Source organism: Dermacentor andersoni, chromosome 5 (assembly GCF_023375885.2).
Source record: "Dermacentor andersoni chromosome 5, qqDerAnde1_hic_scaffold, whole genome shotgun sequence".
NCBI classification, from domain to species: Eukaryota; Metazoa; Arthropoda; class Arachnida; order Ixodida; family Ixodidae; genus Dermacentor; species Dermacentor andersoni.
The window spans coordinates 202,441,695-202,460,607 of NC_092818.1; the positions used below are offsets into that span (position 1 = coordinate 202,441,695).

The window sequence follows — 18,913 nt, forward strand, 5'->3', positions numbered from 1 at the left end:
CACGTCCAAAAAACTGGCCGTCCGGAAATTCAGTCGTTGACTGTGTGAATGTTCACAAATCTATTCGTGTAACGGAGTAGTTGCATTACCGTGAAAATGCAAAAATAATGCTCTTTTGCACAGTTGGCGCAAATGAAACTTGAGTGGGCGCAGCCAGGAGCATGCGAGTCAAACTGTAGCAAAATTGCGCAAGTGGAGCAGTTGGATCACTATTGAAAGACAGACGGCGCTGAGCAGGCAATTGAATGAGCAAAGCAGCTAACCAGTGGCCTATCACAGAAGCACAATGTCTGCCAAGGGAAGGGGTGACAGAGTGGTGAGATGAGATTTTGATAGAGTTGGCTGGTACATGCAGGACAGGGTGGACTGGAAAATTGCTGAGGTTAGGAAATAGGATGATGAAAATGATTGACAGTTCCCAAGTGAAATTTGCTTAAGCTTTTGGAGATGCTGCGATGGCCAGATGCCATTCTTCTTACAGATAAAACCTTGACCAGTCCTGCAACAGGCAGAGAAACATTTTAATAGTGCTAGATACTACATGCTGCAGCATTGAAAATCAGCCTAGTCCAGTCGGGTGGTCGTCTTACTGCTTTTATCTTCACAAAAACTGGTGCGAATATTTTATCTCACACATGTTAGTGCCCTGGCATTCTTTGGAGGCCAGCGAATTTGACAGGCTTAGGATGTGACAGGTGGCCCACTGCATTAAGGTCAGACAAAGCTCGGGGTCGAACACAAGTTAGCTCGGCATGGCACATGTGGTTCACGGTTGAGGTTCATATTCATGGTTGAGGGCCCAACTGCTGAACTTGCAGGCAAGTTGTTCTGCAAGGGTGCAGAGCAATTAATCTGCTAATCGTCTTTGGTTTGTTCCTGATGACAATCTGATTGTTTTTGATATGCCCAACATTTCTCATTAACGAAACAAACCTCAGACTTTCATGCTTTTTTTTCCCATTTCCAATGCCTTTCATTAATTAGTTTCAATGTCAATACCCAATCATTCACAATTAATTGGCAGCACTGCAAAGCATGCAATCCTTAAGCAGGGATGTCTGGCTCAAGTCCTTGATGTTGACATGCCAATAAACTGGCTGCAAAATGAAGGGGAATAGAAAACTAGGCATTTCCTGAGCAGGAATTGTGGAGAATCAAGCTGCATGTGCACCATTCATGCCATACCCCACTAAAGGCATGCAAAGAATCATGCTTGTAAACTTATGCAGCAAGTCAAGACAACTTTAGCAGACCAGAATTTCCAATGAATCGAGGTAGCCAAAATGAGTGCATGTGGAAAATAACCAACATAATCTATTAACATGATACCAAGTATCTACAGTCTACCAAGTACCAAGTAACTACTCTAAGTGCTCTAAGTGTGCACACAGAGAATCAGCCTGGTCCTCGAAGGTGTCTCCTCGTGTATTTATTAATGGTCAGCTGCTGAACTGACTTTCCATCGAGGAATACGTGCAGAACACTCAGCTTGTTTTGCAAAATGATGGGGCATAGTCTTATAGAAAGTCATAGTCTTATTAATAGTCATAGGAATACATGCAGAACACTCAGCTTGTTTTGCAAAATGATGGGGCACAGTCTTATTAATCACGTCCCACTCCAGAAACAGCACAAATGTACTGGATGCTACGCTTAAATCTATGGAAGAAAATGTTTTGTGTGTAGGGCTGTATAATTTTCATTCTTTCTTGTTAAGCAAGCAGGCACTTGAGGAGAATAGGAAGTTTTCTATTAGCCATCTTCTCGCATGACAGCGAGAGTCGCCCAACAGTGTACTATGTGTGTTTAGATCTCCGATCACTATGTAAGGGTGATGAAGCTCATCAATAAAGCTTTGAAATGTTGTTCTAGAGAGTTGATAACTAAGGGGATGTATATAGACTTGATGGTGACTAGCTTATCAAATAGCACTGCTTTGATAGCAACTGCCTCAAGAGGGGGATCGTTGTACTTGCCAACAGGCAATGCCTCTGTCGACTATTATAGCTACACCACTGGACGACACGACAGTGTCTTCTAGGTCCCTCCGGAAAATAGCATATTGCCAGAGAAAGTTAATGTCTGTAGATTTAAGGTGCGGCTTTTGAACACACAGAACCTTTGGATTGTATTTGTGTTGAAGTTCTTTAATGTCATCGAGATTGTGGATAAGACCTCTCACATGGCAGTGTAATATTTGTGTATCCATATTATCAGTGTTCTTGTGCTTTCTGTCTAGAGGAGTCAAGTTGGCTTATGGAGCCTTTCCAGGCCCTGTAATCCGGGGTTTGTCTTTCTTGGAACATTCGCGAGATTTGCACTGCTCCTGAGGCGCCTGCTGCGCCGTCTATCTTGGAGTTGTGACTATTGTCTCCCGAGAGCCGCTGCACTTGCGCTCACTCGAGCGGGGTGTTTGCACGGTAGGCCTTGCCTCGAAAAGCAGAGGCTTGGGGGCCGCCAACCAGGAGGTCCATGGACCCTCCTTCAAAGAAGGTGAAGCAGTGCCGGCTACTCTTGCGAAGGAGGCTGGTGGCACAGCCACAATCACATTCCTTGTGGGCCGGGTCAATGCACAAGTCTGCAGCGGTGTTGCCCCCTTGCGCACCGCATCAGCAGACCCTGCGGTATGAGGAAACGAAAGACGCCTGTGCGCTTTTCAGAAGGAAATGTTCTCCTTTACTTTGACAATGATGATCTCATTTTCCTTTCTCCAGGTCGGACAAGAGTGGGTATATGCAGCATTTTCGCCATCGCAGTTCAGACAATGGAGTGCACCGTTACAGTTACCCGAGGGACGATCTTGGTCACTACACTTGGCACAGGTTTTTCGACCTCGGTAGCTGTGTGAAACATGGCCATGCTGTTGACATCCGACACATCCGTGTAGGCTTGGGATGTACGCCTTTACTCATATCTTTACATACCCAGCCTTGATTATGTCAGGCAGTTCACTTGTACCAAAATTGAGTATCAGATGTTTTGTTGGAATTTCTCTGTTTTTCCGTTTAATGTTTATTGTATGCACTTAAGTGACGTTCTGGTCCTTCAAGCCCTCTAGGAGCTCTTCTCCACTCAAGTTCAAGAGGTCGTCACTCCTTTGGATGTATTCAGTATCAGATACAGTGTCACTATGATTTGAGCATCACCAAATGACACCAGATTTGAAATCTTTCGACGGTGTGGCTTGTCGCATACCTCAAGCAGGAGGTCAACGTTAGGAATTTTTGTCACATTGTAGCCACTACCCAGTGTATCAGTGAGTCGTCAACAATGAACGAGATGGTTCTGACAGTCTTTCAAGAGTTCTCACTACGTATTAAAGGGTATCATGGGAAGTTTACTTTGCACTGGATAAAAGGATTGAAAGTTTCTTCGGTGCGAGGACAATCAGGTAGCTTGGGGAAGGAAGATGATGCCAGAAAATCTTAATTTCAACAGGGATGCCAGCCGCCCGCTACCGAGCCCAACAAAGGGACGTGACTGGAGTTCCTGCAAGGGAAGTCCTGCCAATGCCAGCTATACAGTGTTGCTATAACCAAAGACAACAGAACCAAGACAGGTTGGCCACACAAGGTTAACCCTTGCTACCAAGAAAAATTAGAAGTAATATGAGGATAAAAGAAAACAGGACAGGTATGAAACAAGAGAGTGAAGAAAACGAGTGTGGAGGAAGAGGACAGGAAAAGGTAACTGCCGATCTCCACTGGAAGGTTCAATTCGAGGGTGCTGTCTACATGAAGCAGAGGCCAAGGAGATGTGTTGCCTCTGCCAAGGGGCCATAAAGGTCCAAACACCGGGCTTTGGCTGAACCCCCAGAATCCCCCTTTCTCCGGACATGGCCAAGCCATGCACAGCTACAAGTACGAGGGTCCGAGCTCCATGTGCCGTGGTGTAGCAACACACCAAATGCCTGCTGATGCAGACGCCGCTGTGGGGAACTTGGCGGATACTAGTTCACGAAGTGCAGGGTGAATCAAATGGACCCAAAATTTGCAGAATGCCTTGCGATATTGAAAGGAGCTTCTTGAAGTGACAATGCTTACACTCAGTGGTGCGCCTTGATCTTTTGGGTAGGGAGCGAACTCAGTATGAGTTCACCTTCATTAAGGGTTTGGATTTGTGCTCCAGGCACAAAAGGTTGCGCACCAACTCACAACTTGGTTTGTGTAAGAAAATGCACAGAATATGCTGCTTCCAACACCATTGAGTGCATGCTAATAACAAGGCAGAGCCATGCTCAACAAATCTGTACAACCTTGTCTCAAGCCATCAACAAGGCAAAGGGACATGAAGTGAAATGCAATATATTGGCAGCGTGGGGAGAACACCCAAATTTGTTAAACACAAGATTTTAGCTGTTTATTGCAAACTAGACACTGTGTAAGCACCTGACTTGCAGAGCACATGCAAGAGCTATGAAGGGGTTTCAGCTAAGCACTGTATTATCTGCCACTGTAGTTGGTCCTTTTCCATGAGATATGTTTACTCACAGAGGTGGGACTACAGGTTTGGTGACAGAAGTGTTACAACTTTGAAAAAAAGAGAGTATAACTGTAGAATCAAAATTCAACAAGCTTGTCAGACAAGGAAGAATTCGTGCTCTTAGTAGTAACGTGGCAAAAGCGTTTCCATCTGTTGCTTTGAAGTCCCTGTCATAAGCTGCTTTCTTGTCACAAGCACAGCTGCAGTGAAGTTGGGAGCTCTTTCTGATATAAAATCAGTTGCAAGTCAATGTTGCATGTCACCGCAAAGGGTGTTGCATGAAAGGAGAGAAGCACAGAACGTTTTGCCCTTACCACAGCAGCCACATCGTACGTTTCTTCAGCGCTCGATGGGTGGGGGTCAAGGACCGCGCAGCACTAACTTCAATCTATCAGGGCCCACCCCAAGCAAACCGGCCGTAGCGTGCGGAAAAAAGAAAACTGTCCAGTGCCAAGGTCAATCCTCTACACGCAGAACTTCCTTCTTGCTGGAGCAGTGGCGTAGCTAGGTCGTCTGGCACCCGGGGCCCATAGGTCTTCTGTCACCCCCCCCCCCCCCCCGGGTGTAGCCGGCGGAAAGAGGGGTGTCTTCATACGTATATGACACCCCCCCCTACCCATTGGCCCCTTGCACCCGGGGCCCACGGCCCCCCGGCCCCCCCTGTTGCTACGCCAGTGTGCTGGAGCACTCTTTTTTTCGCCAGCACCCCCTTCTTCCTTAAAGCAATACCCCGAAGAAAAAAAAAAAATACAAGCAAATCCTTCATTCAATGATGCGTTGACAGCCTTGCTCTAAACGTACTTGTGAACTTTTCCCCCCATTTCAAGGAGAAAAGCAGCGTATACAAGTCTAAAGGCAAACAACTGTGACTATAAGCGTCAGCAAACTATCTGCAGCTGTCTTAAAGAAGAATTATTCGCCCAAGAATTTCGACGTCGGCCGTTCTCACTATGAGAGAGACCTCAGTTAGGATCGCAGTACATGTGCCACTATAAGCAGGAGCTGGGGCGTACTAAGTCGTGCTGGCGACGATTCGGTACTTTCCGGCCTCTTTAGAGGAAAACGACATAATAAGACAGACATCATTGCATGACCAGGTGAGAAGGGATCTGCTTACTGTCGAGCAGATCGTCCAGGTCCTCATCAACAGGCTTGTCCAACGCCGCTTTATCAACAACAGGCTCGTCGCTCTCCTTCGCGCGGTTTGAACTGTGTTCTGACATAGCGAAACTGGCGAAACTCGCACAGTCGACGACATACACGCGCTACATACAGTTTTTTCCTTCCTCCATGTACGCGCTTCACCTTCACCGTGGGTACAGTGCACTGTCGCAAGAACGCATTCCCGTCCCCCTAAATAAAAAAAAACATAAAAAAGTCCCCTCATGCATTTTGTATTTTTCAAAATACTGCTGGGGGTACCTGAGAAATGCTTCAAAATTTTAATGTCTTTTTCGATGTTAATTGCGGCCGTGACTGGTGCGACCGGGGCACAGCAGACGAAAGGTGCCCAAAACGTCTACGTTCACCAATGACGTCACGTCCGCTTTAACTCATGAGGTCACATCCGCCTATTTGCATGGCGTCTGTCTTTCGCACGGAGGAAGGAAACTAAGGAGAGGCCCTGACGTCACTCTTTGTGAAGCAAAAGTGAAGCCGGAAGTTGGCGTTGCTCATGGCGATGCTCCGCCTTTTGTGCCACCCTCCTCTCTTGTTTACATCTTTCGCGAAACCACGCCGCGCTGCGCGTGGTTTCGCACGCGGAGCGCGCGCGCTCGCGCAACATCCGGCAGAGCACGGTGCAGGTAACACAGCGCAACAAGACACGGTGACTAACGCAAACCCGCCCACACAGCGCCTTTGCCACGGCACGAAACCTACCAGAGCAACACGTGTGCGCGCTCAAAAAATCAGAACAACGCCGCCATTGTGGCCCAAAAGGCGTGGCCATGCAGCAAAAAAAATAAAAAAGCAGCAAAAGAAATGAGAACCTATACGTCATTTCCGCCACACTTTTCTCCTAGCGCGCGGAGGGGGTAAGGCCTCTCCTTAGTTTCCTTCCTCCGTGGTCTTTCGGGACCGGTTGCTGCTGCGAAGCGGTCCGTGTTCCGTGCCCACTTAGGGCCGATTTACGCTCAAACCGCCCATCGCCGCACGCCGCACCGCAAGCCAGCGGTCCGCCAGTAATGGCCGACGTGACGTCACGAGGGGCGGTCGTGAACTTTCGCCTCCGTGCGGCGCCCGCATAAACATGGCGCTGGCTCGTAGCGAAGCGGAGTGCGAGGCCTAGGCACCTAGGCTGCAGCAACAGTTTGTTTTTTGTGTGGTTTATTGTGATCATTGCAAGAGCTATTCAGCACCTGCAAAGCTATTTGTCTAATGCAACAAGCAGCTGTACTCTTCCTGACCTCTTCAGTACGTGCGATCGCCAAAGGAAACAGACGGATGTGTGTTGTGTTTACGCGAGGGTCGGAAGTTATGGAGCCGCCGATTTCGTGTGTTTTGTCGTTTTTTGCATGTGCATTACAAATGCGAAGGCCATCGCATACACCTGAATTCTAAGCATGACACCAATTCGGTACGCGCCAAAATGAAAAGATTGCAATCGCCCTTCTCAGCATATGGTGTTCGTAGGTGTTGTGCGTGCGCGCTTCATCGATACGAAGATTGCAAGTTTGTGCAGTACTGGTTTGTGTTTCAGAAGTGATGGCACGATGTGTAGCGATGAGCTTCATTATCGCCTCATCGCAGTCATTCGTAATGTGCTGTTTGTGTTTACCTTCGTGTGAGCTGTTTTGGTGACCGCGAACACGTACAGAACGTTCGAGCGCTAGGGTTCTTACTTTTATGAAGCGTAAGTGTACTGTGATATGTACGTGCAATGCGTCGCAGTAGTGCTAGGTGTATAAGTGTTCGTTTTGTGCAATATGCACATGTTCTGAAGTGAACAGTGCATAAGCGTTGCGGGCGAGTTTTGGTTCCGGCCCTTTCTGCCTCGTTCACGTATCTTGTGTGTTTTTCAGGAGTTATTTCTGTGCTATAAAGATGTTTATAATCTGTGAGGGCAATATAAGGAACAGCTTAAAAGTTACATGAGTACATGCACGCTGTCGTGAAATGTGGACGCGCGTGTGCACTGTTCTCATGAACGCAAATTTCGGGCACTCTTCATTTTTGTCATGTAGACATTGGTGTAAACAGCAGAAATCCTGAGGCGTATTTCTAGATTAAGCAAAGTATACATTCTTATACTGAGAGATGTGAGCGCCTTGCATGTGCAAGAAATTCAGCTGCTTGTTTCTTGTTAGTGTCTGAGTACACACTGTTAGTGCCAACACCAGTGGCACAGCATGATAGGCATATAATGTGTGAAAACTAGATACTTCATTTTGATTCTTGACAATTTGCATTTTTCGATGAAAAGCCATATGCATGTAACAAAGCATGAAGATGACAACACAACTGGTATGGTCAATATATGATTCGAGGATTGTAGCAGAAGAAACAGAGGACACAGAAGGAACGACTATAGTCGGATACAACTTTAGAAAAAAGGGAGGCCCCGCCCAGATGACCAAAGCGCCTCCGTGACTAAAATAATTCCACTCAAAAAATCGTGCTTCTGAAACGTGCAATTCTAGGTATAAATAAAGACTTTTGTATTTTGATAACTGGTTTAGTAGAGCTCTCATGTGCTACAGCACATGCCGGATCGCGACCGAAAAATAACCCCTTGCCTTCCACAACGCTGCCCATCGTCTGCTCTTTAGCTTCATTGCAAATGGCAAAAGTAGAAAGAGCAGCTCTGGCTTTTGCGCTTGTTTACATGTACACGGTACATTTACTACTCCTGTTCCGAGCTTCAAATGAATCAGTTTCTATTGGACAAGTACTTATATAAAACAATGCATTTATCGCAACCATTACAAACTCAAGATGCTCGGTGTCAGCGAAAGCACAGTGTTCAAGGTGAGGAGGGAGATCAAAGCTTCGCATATTTCGGGTGGCAAACTGTTGATGCCCTCACAAAAGCGCCCACAGAGGCTGCCCAGACCCTCTCTCTCTCGACCTTGTTTCGTACTTAGGGACTGTCTGGGGAATCTGTGAACTGAGGGGTGTTATTTAAGCAGCTTGCAGCTGCTCTGTTGGTCTCTCTCCTGATAACGACGACAACATGTAAATATTGTATAAAGAATTCTTCACCGAGAAAGCTCTCCTCGTCTCTGACTCTGCGTGAAGTGGGGTCCACACCTCCTGCCAGCCACACATACCTCGACACACGCAACAATGGATCTCCCATCACTGAAGTGGTGTACTGTGCGTCACCTGCTTGTCGAGATCTGATTCAAGCACAAGAAGAGGAGCCGCGATTCGCTGCTGATCGACCGGTATGACATCGCTGAATGGTGGAATCGCTACCTTCATAACGTGGAGCGCTACAGGCAGAAGGCCGAAAGATCTTTTTCCTGGACGAGACATGGGTGACGGCGGTACACACTGGGTCGATGGTGTGGACAGACATAGTGGTGCAGAAGCGCGGACACCTATGCGCTCAAGCAAATGGCCTGTCGACGGGTCTGAAACAACTTTCTGGAAAAGGCCAGCGCCTGATTGTGGCGCACATTGGCAGCAAGGATGGCTTCGTCGACGGCTGCTTAGATATATTCTGAGGCCAAAAAACAAGCGAAGAAACAACGAAGAAATGGACGGCAATCACTTCGAGGGATGGTTTAATGACATTCTGCAGAAGTTGCCTGCTGGTAGCGTCATTGTTTTGGGCAATGCACCTTACCATTCCCGGCGAGAAGAGAAATTGCCGACAACAGCTTGGAAGAAGGAAAAAATACAAAAGTGACTCAAAAGCAAGAACATCACCTACAGCGAAAGCGTGGTTAAAAAGCAGCTGCTTGAGTTGGTAGCATCTGTAAAGCCATGCTTTCTGAGCTACATCGGAGACAATGCAGCTGAAAGGGCCGGTTGCATTGTACTCAGGCTCCTACCGTACCACTGCGAATTTAATCCTATCGAGCTCATGTGGGCAAAGGTAAAAAATGGCATAGCTGAGGACAACAGAGGCGTCAAACTGTCCACGGTCAAAGACGTCTTGAGGGAAAAAATCAAGCACGTAATGGCGGAAGACTGGAGGAAGAAAGTTCACCATGTGATGGACCTGGAGGCAAAGTTCAGGCTTGATACGTCTGGAAGTGACCGCATCCAACCCATCATCATCCAATTGGGTGAAGATGACGGTGAAGAAAGCAACTCCGACTGTGAGCTGTCCGGCATTGAGCCACTCGATGAAGCATAACAGCTTCTTATTAATGAAAGAACAGCCCTTATTAGGGCTACCAAAATATTGCCGGTGGGTTCGCAGCAGCCAAGCATTCTGCCGTGACCTCTCAAATAAATAAGCAGTTCATTTGGTGACATATTCCTTTTAATGGAAGCCCAATTCTGAAAAAGCAACGTCCTGCACAGATCGTGCTCAATATAAGTATTGGCATGGAAACGTGCTGAAATGCTGGAAAATCTGAATGCAAATACAGTTGTTAACCCTGAATAACTATGTGGGGCCCAAAATGCTCATTCGGGCAGCCACTGTCCAGCTTCACACGAAAAAGCAGTAGTCAACGGGAAAGTGACAGCCACAGCAATGTGCACGCCAAAGCACATTGTGCTTTGCGTGCAGTTGTGCTGCCCCTACTGTTATTTCCAGCCCATTGAGATGAATAATGCCAATGTCAGAAGGCCCAAAATACTCTATTGGGCAGCCACCTACGAGCATGACGGGCCCTGTGATGAGATAACAGTCGTCAGGGCATGCTTGAAAGGCACCTTTAGCATCTGCACTTCAAAGCGCAGCCACGTCGTAGACATTGTTGGTAAAACAGCAGCAGTCAACGCGAAATTGACCGCCACTTTTGGCAGTTTGCATGCAAAAGCACATTCATGTGGTCGCATTCTTTATTTCGGTTATATGGCTCAGGCAAGTAACATGGACAAGAGAACAATTATCAAACATCATTAGCTTAGTGAGGACCAAAATACTCATTCGGGTAACTATTAATAGCAGTAGTCGAGGGCATGCTTGAAAGGCATCATTAGCAGTCTGCACGTCAAAGCACAGTCAAGCGGTCGCCACTGTTGGTGAAACGGCAGCAATCAACGCGAAAATGACGGCCACTGTTGGCAGCTTACATGCAAACACACATTAATGTGGTGGCATTGTTTATTTTAGTTATCTGGCCCAGGCAAGTAATGCAAATAAGAGAACAATTATCAAACATCATTAGCTTAGTTAGGCCCAAAATACTCAGTCGGGTAGCTACTAATAGCAGTAGTCGAGGGCACGCTTGAAAGGCACCATTTGCAGTCTGCACTTCAAATCACAGTCATGCCGCAGCCATTGTTGTATTTGTTTATCTGACCGGGCAAGTAACACCAATGTTAGCACAATTATTCACCTTAAATAGCTCTGCTAGCATTGTTTGTACTAAAAAATGCTGAGTGAAGTTGAATGTGTTTTATTGAGGCAATTATTTAATTCACAAGCCATCGGCATAGCGATCGACGGCCAGGTTCAGACAATGACATTTGTGAAGTAATAAATGGTGAAAGTTGCAAAAGCTCTCAGTGCACTGCTTTGCTGGGCTCCATTCACTGAAAAATGTCTTTGCAACGACGAAAGCATCAGACAGAAAATCATACCCCACTGCACAATGTTATTCATGTTGAATATTTTTACCATCATATGTGGTGGGCAGTGAAACCGTCTGTTTACTAAGACTGAATGCAAGAAAAATGCAACAGCATAGCAAGGTGTTATTTTGCAATATGCAGCCTTTCATGTGCACTTCTGGCGAGATGCCACATACACTGATGCATAAACATGAACGGAGGTAAGAGGCAAAGTTACTGTGCAACCCACATGACGCTTTTAAGAAAATGTATCTCTAAACCTTTCAAGTTGGTTAATCACATGCAGTAACAACACAAGAAGCAAGGACAGAAAACACAGCGAGTAGGCAGATTGAGAAGACGAGGTAGACCAGTGAGACCGGTTTTAATGAGATGGAAGAGGCCAGCCCTGCAGTGTACAGGAGTTAGTGCTTTGAATGAGATTGGTTTATGAAAATGTGTAATGACTTTGCTAAAAAAAAAACTAGCAAAAACAAATGCTAATATAAAATAAAAGGACAGAAATAAGAGTAAGCGCAAACACGTATGGTAGCAGGCACGTATTCACACACAAACGTGAAAACTAAGAAAAACTCAAATATAAAGAAATGTGGGAAATTTAAAAAAATTGACAAACGCAAGAAAACACACACATTTATGAACAAACGCAGGTAGAGATATTATAGGAGTGGGTTCACAAGCTGCTGTGCCTACCTTCTCCTTTTTTTTTTTTTTTTTTTTACCGCTCTCTTATCACTGTCTTGGGAATTTTTAATTGCAACATATCACGAGAATCGAAAAGTAGCGCGAAGCTATGTTGTGGGAAACCATATCGAGCGCTGGCAACACAACTTATGCGTGACTGTGCCACAGCGCGCATTCTACAGCTTGCGCGCGTGGTGAGCACTGGTAGAAAGCAATCAATCGACGGTGCTACACAATGCTCGAACACCACCTTTAGACGCTCGGCTATCTCACTGCTGACAATGATCATTCACGCTAAGTTGATGGCGAGAAATCTTTGCGTTGGAGGCTTCTTTTGCAAATATTTTCTGTTGAGACGCTCGTAAGTTTGTTTCTTGCACGCACACTTTTCTCATTTCTCCTGAGAATGGTTTTGCTCCATCGCTTCACCCCGTCCGACGAGAAATGCAGAGACACTACACGAACACACACGCCGCTGACAGTAGGCACCAGACTTTGGCAAACTTTTCTCGTCATAGCTATGAAGTACAAGTCCTGAAAAGGAACGATGATAGGTTAACTCAGGAGATCCTTGAGGCATTCGAGATAAGTAAAACAGGAGCGTAATGTTTAAGCACACCGTCAGTGGCCTTGACAAGAAAGGAAGTCACCTTCTTGAGACAGCCTCAGATGTATAAGAGAAGAGATATGGCGATGAAATCAATTATAGTGGGAATTTCAATCAAGAAATCAGTTGACACTGCAGCTGCGTACTCGTCTAGTCGTTCCTTCTGTGTCCATTTTCCTTAACTTCTGCTGCTACAATCCTCGAAGAATAACCAAGTAGCCCAGTTAAACACCCTTTTGTCAGTATATGATATTCTGTTGGCTGCTGGAGCATGTAGTGTGTATGTAAGTGTTGAAACCATTATTTTAAGCTGTTGATATTGCATAAGGATGTGTGAATATTTGCAACATTGTAATTATGCATCGAATAGTGCCCTATTCGATTCGGTGGTCACTTTTTGTAAATGTGAATATTTTTCTCATACGTTTCAGGTATTTCAAAATGCCAACTGCACCCACATAAACACTAAATTGCAGAAAAGTATGGTAAATTTTCACCATGACAGGCATGCTATAGCCATAAAACATGAGAACTTGCGTAGAGGAGCAGGCTACGTCACTCAGGCAGCCACACTTTACAGGTTCTACAGTGATCATTTGCATCCTCTGAAGAGCCCTGTGCATGCGAATAAAGTACTTGTATGCTCGTATACTCAGTTTGTGTTTTTCAAATACAATACTTAGTAAGGTACTATACTATTACAGAAACTTGCTAACTTCAAAAATACACGGATATAATTAAACATCAGTTTATGTTAATAGTGATAATGGCTATTCATTTTTAGAAAAGTATTCGATTCAATTTGCTTCTGGCACTATACTATTCGGCCCTGAAAATCCTTATTTGCTCACCTCTAATATTGCATCGTTTTTGTGCTGTCTTTCACATGTGCATTGCAAACAAGACTCGCATAAATGTGCACTCAGAGCATATTACATATAATTAACGAAAATTTCCCAGTGGGCTAGTTGGTTCGACATAACACTGTTGCGCAAAGTGACGAAGGGACAGGACTTAAGAGAGAAAAACAATGCATGACACCCGAGTCCAAACTAACAACTGTCTTATTTTTCGGAAAATGAGACCTTCATATAGCCTACTCGCATGTTCAGGGATGTTCTTCCCAGTCTAACCACGCCATCTATTGTCATTCATTAAGCTAATCTCTTTGTTGAGTGATATAGATGGCACATGGGGTCATCTTGATGTTGTAGGCTTCCATGACTTCTTTTTCTTTGGTTACTACATTTCAGCAAGATCCCCATCCTGCGGAAGATACGGCATGAAGCACAATGTATGGCAAGGTCTCTGGGTGCTTGTATCAGACTGCAGTTGTATAAATGGTCGCACAGTCAATCATTTACGCACCTGCCTGTTTGGCGCATGTAATCAGCCCCACGTGTCAAAGGTATCTTGTAGACCATGTCTATCGTGCATTCAGTCAATCCTTTAACGTGGTTTATAGTGCATGCATTCAGGGTATTCCTTTTGCTGGTCATTCCATTTACTTTTGAGCACATTTCCTTTAGCTTTTGTCATGCTGTGAGGACCACCCGTTCGCTCGGTTAAACTGAGCGAACGAGTTCAGCAAAAGATGAGAGCCAAGGCAGCATGCAGTGGGAGATTAAAAAATTGGCAAGTGAGAAGAGGCATGAGGAGGAAAGTGGATAGGAAGGTGCAGCAGAACCATCAGGCAGTAAGCAGAGGAGTGTGTGTCGAAAGCGTGCGAATAAAAGCGAAGTTCAGTGTCGGTAGCTACGAGATGGTGCCAGAGTAGCACGCAATGTCTGGGAGGTTTGTTGGCGATGGCTTCTGTGAACCACGCCCACGCGTCACCCATGCGCTGGCTCACGTGATCTCCAGATTGGCAAGGCAGTGGTGCCACATTTCGCTCCATTTGCAACATGCCACACGAGACCGATTGTCCTTGCTAGCGAAATGACAACACATGTAGAGCTGAACTAAAATTTCGTATTGGGGAGTATCGTAATTGTCTGTGATTTTTTTCTGTCAATTGCATGTGCTCTGCAGTAATAAACATTGCAGAAGCATCGCTGGTCGCTTATGCTCTTATGCCTCTCAGTATAGGTATTGTATCAAAGCAGATTCCTTGCTTTTGTACTCTTTTGTTTCCAGAGCTGTCTCTGCACATTTAACACTTTATGAAGAGGGGAGGCTAGGGAACAGCTTAGAAGTTATATCACTGCTCCACCTATTGCAATTATTCATTTTGTGCTAGGTGTCATGTGCTGTAATGTAAGCTATGGAAATGCTCCTTGTGCAATGTTTTGCACATGTGGCGACTCAGCAAAACACCTTCTCTGCCACTGCCCAACTGTCACATAACTGTACACGTGTACATGTGTGATAGCGTTTCCCTTTCTGTCATGCGGGCCATATTGCAATCACATCACCCTTGCTCACTATGTGTATATAATCGTTGGCCGCCAAGCTGTGGTGTACTTTTTGTCCTTATATTCCTTGGCTGTAATTCTGCCACGTTAAGTTGCTGCCATACAGTAAAACATGTTTCAAGTTCAGTCTGCCTCTTCGTTCACGGAAGCCCTGGAACACACCAACCTTCCACGCTAACAATTTGTTCTGTGAGCTGTACTCCATCTCAGTAGTTCCTTGCTGCACTGGGGAAGCTGCAGGGCTCCTTAGTTAATAGGAAGGCTGAATGACCCTCAAGGTGTCTTCATCGCACCGCACCATCTGCTCGGTGTCTGCTTTCCATCCTGTCAGTACATGCTCCATTGTTGGAGGATTGATGAAAAAAATGTTTTGACGCCATAACCAGAAGCTTTGTTTACGTGCATGCGACAGCGGAGCTTCGCTTCACCTGCACACTTTCCCTCCATTTACCTTGCAGCCACCTTAATAAACAGCAACTATGAACGCCCTCATAAATGTTCACTTGCGGCGCAGCGTCTGCTCGGCGTTTACTTGCTGGAATGAAAGCAGTTTAGGAAATAATCTAAAGCTCTATTTTACTGACTGCAGCATTTATCATGGGTGCGAAGAGGGTGTTGCGACAGAAAACCTGTGGTGCAAATTCAAGGAAATGTACTAGGATGCTGATCAAAAGTTTTTATAGGTGTATAGTGCAAAACCACATTTACACACAGGAATGACATGACACTGGTCATAACTTAAAGCAACGGTTCATGGGGCCCACATATATATGGGCACATAAACATGATTCTCAATGCAAGTTTGACTTGATATGATAGTCACTTTTCAGATAGAAGTGACATGATGACATACTGGTAATCAATGCCTGTTATTTCTTTATTGCCACAATGATCAGTTGTATAATACTTGTGCTTAGATACAATAACGCATCTCCGAATCACAGATATCGCATCCCATCTGCCCTATGCAACTTTGCCTCATGAAATGGGAAACTCATTGATATAATCAGTTACGGATTATGCCAAAGTGTTATGCTGTTTCTTGCAGTTTTGTCTTTCATGAGTATTTGCGTAATGTGAAAAATAGTAGCCTGATGTTCTAAATGTTATGTATACTATATGACAATACTATTCTTTTTCTGTGATCAGAGGAGGCTTTTGTGTCAATATATAAATTGGAAGTTTTTTTAACAACGAATATGTGACAAGTACTTGCATGTGAACAAGCGTATGCAGCCTTCCAAAGGCAAGCACGGTAACGAATGTATCATTTAGCTGTATTGGCACAAAACTATCCCATAGGCTTTTTTTTTGCCTAAAGTCAACCACCCATCTCGATCTAGCAGATTTATCTTTTTATGTGACAAGTCTGTGCTGTTTTTCCTTGCAACAAATCCTTTTACATGTGTCCGCAAAACATTGGCCCATCATTATGTTTGTTTTTTTCTACAACTTTCATGTTTTTTTGGAAACAATTTATTTTGCATTTTTTGGAAGCTCTTCATACAGCAGCCATTATTTCTTGGAAAGCTTCTTTGCAACGAGGCTCTAAAGTTGTTGATACACTATTCAAGTATTTTTTTATATATAACATTAGTAGCCTTGCATTTTAAAACTTATCCTTTGTCCCCAATAGTTAGCTCTATTTCGCACTAGTTGGTTAAGATGTAGTACCTAAATATACGGAAATAAATATTGCTACTACAAGTACTCACGTCGTCGTGTCACTATTCAATATTTGACACTTACTATTTTTGTTCAATTTCTGTTTGAAAAAAATTGACATTCACCCACCTCACAATGCACGAAGATGCGCCCAAGCCATACTTGTGATGTAAAAAAGAGGTGAGGCGTGCAGACGGGACACAAGAGTAGAGAAGTGGACTTCTCCCCTCTTGCTTCCTGTCTGCACACCTCGCCTCTTTTTTTGCACAATGAATCCTTACCAACTAGCTCAGCTTTCTGTCGTTCTAAGCCATATTTGTGCTTTCTTAAGTCTTACTTTGCTGCATATAATAGTGGCAAAAAGCAGCTTTTCAGAGAGAACTTGATTTTGTTGTTCTGTGTATTCTGTTCTTCTGCCATAAGTATAGTAAACTGATAACTATATCGCATACACACAGCCTCTCAATGGAACAGACATTTATTTGATACACATGAATTTGCACCCTGTTCATCTAGATTTCAAAATTATGCTGATTGTGGCTAGCCTCTAGTATGTACAGAAGCATGTCTACGATGTGGTCTGAGGGTACATGTGCAGTGCTACTGTGAAGCTAGTTATAGTTCTCACAGCAATGCACCAAGTAAGGTTGTTGCTTCATTGTTATAAAGAAAGACAGCATCAGCTAGGCTGTAAGGGCGACAAAAATGATTTGTGCAATTCACCAAACATACAAACAGAATATAATATGACTATAATGCCATGTGCTAGTTAGTATATCAAGTGATTAAGAGAATGATGTAAGGGCTGTTTGGTTAATCTGGTTTATTTGTCGTGTTAAAACACAGGCTGGTGAAGGTAACTTCAACATGTCGAGGTTGTCAACATGTCTAATTATTTACAAAATTGGGGAGGTGGCAGTGAGACTCCCTGGGAAAGCAATACCTCAGTTGTACTAATGGTATGGCTTGATTATATAATTTCATCATTGCTTCTTTAGAAATATGATGGTGGGTTAGAACCTATGAAATGCCACTACAGCAAGGCTGAACATCCATCCTTACTCCTCAGAGCCTTAAAGAATGATAAACAGTTATGCTTTAGAGCATATTTTGGTAACAAATATACGCCATCTTCATTTCAGTGGAATGGAAAGAGGTGATTGAGCACAGCCATGCTATTGTAGCATGCATGAAGGAATGCAGGAGAGCCTGGGGGCTGTTAATAGAGTGAACAAGTAGCTGTGACTGGCAAGATTATTTTACTCCACAGAGGATGCTGCAGTAAGGTTTGTGCAACTGTAAGAAATACGAGAACGAGTGAAAGATTACTTGTAATATATGGATTTGTATGGCAGATGAGAATGTGCACCCAATTTGCCACTACGCATTTTTTCTATTTTATGTTCAGCACAGAGTGTGAGTCACTATGGCTTCTTAACTGGAAATTTCTGCATACCGTTTTACAGTGTTTATGGGGCTACCTGCATTCATTTGACTACTTATGAAGTGATTGGATAATAGAACATGCCCACATTACAGATTTACACAGAACGTAATTGAATTCATCATAGAGCTCCACCCAAGAAACTGTCTGTTGGTTATGAAAACCAAAAATGGCAACAAACATTCCCTTACTTTCTTGTGCTGCCCCGCACATGCTGCTAATTAACTAATGTCTACGGTGCAGACATTCTGTTCTTTCATTAGGGGTAGGTGCAAGTTGCCCTTACATAATAAACCTGCATTCATTGCCTACAAGCTACTGCATGTTGGAATTGGTGTTACAGCAGGCATGGCAAATGTTCTCCCCTACTTGTGTCTTGTGCACCACATGAGCCAGCATTTCATTTCATTGTCGTGTACCTGTTTAAGCTGTTACTGATTCAGAAAGGCAAAAATAAAACAACTGACTACGTCAACCATTTCGCATGCAAGATCACTGCACTCATTGCAAAGCTTGTTAGAGAGTTTTAGATCAGGGGGATGCAATCGTTGAGGCTCGAAGTACTAGGGGGCCTCAATGCTTGCATCCCCTTAATCTAGATCTCTATAGTCGCTTGATAATCTTGCTTTGCTTTGAGATGAAGTACACGTACTGTGCACCTGTTTGTTAGCCTATGCACTTCTCTTTCTTTTTAATGTGGCTGTGCATTAGCTAGCTAGGTTGTCACTACATGAATGAGATTAGGGCCATGCCCAACGCTATCAAATAACATTACTTTGCTATAGCTCAGTGACTATGCACGCTTTTTTATCTAGGGAAAAGAATAAAAAGAGAATGCATGCATAAATGATGTTGACAGCAGCAAACGGTCTCAAGGCAATCATCCTTGATTGTCGCCATTGCTGAGAGAGCAAGCAT

General features: G+C 44.4%; 1 protein-coding gene across 3 annotated transcripts in view; it reads right to left on the bottom strand.

The window, feature by feature from the left end:
- Pex19 (peroxisomal biogenesis factor 19) overlaps nt 1-5,848 on the bottom strand; it is a 43,701-nt gene extending 37,853 nt beyond the window's left edge. For 2 of the 3 annotated variants that reach the window (XM_055071563.2, XM_055071562.2), the window contains exon 1: nt 5,600-5,848. In XM_055071563.2, coding sequence (XP_054927538.1) covers nt 5,600-5,705 — 106 coding nt within the window. In that variant the 5' untranslated portion in view covers nt 5,706-5,848. The remainder of the gene's footprint in view (nt 1-5,599) is intronic. The other variant, XM_050180092.3, reaches the window with a different exon arrangement.
- Between the last annotated feature and the right edge of the window lie 13,065 nt (nt 5,849-18,913).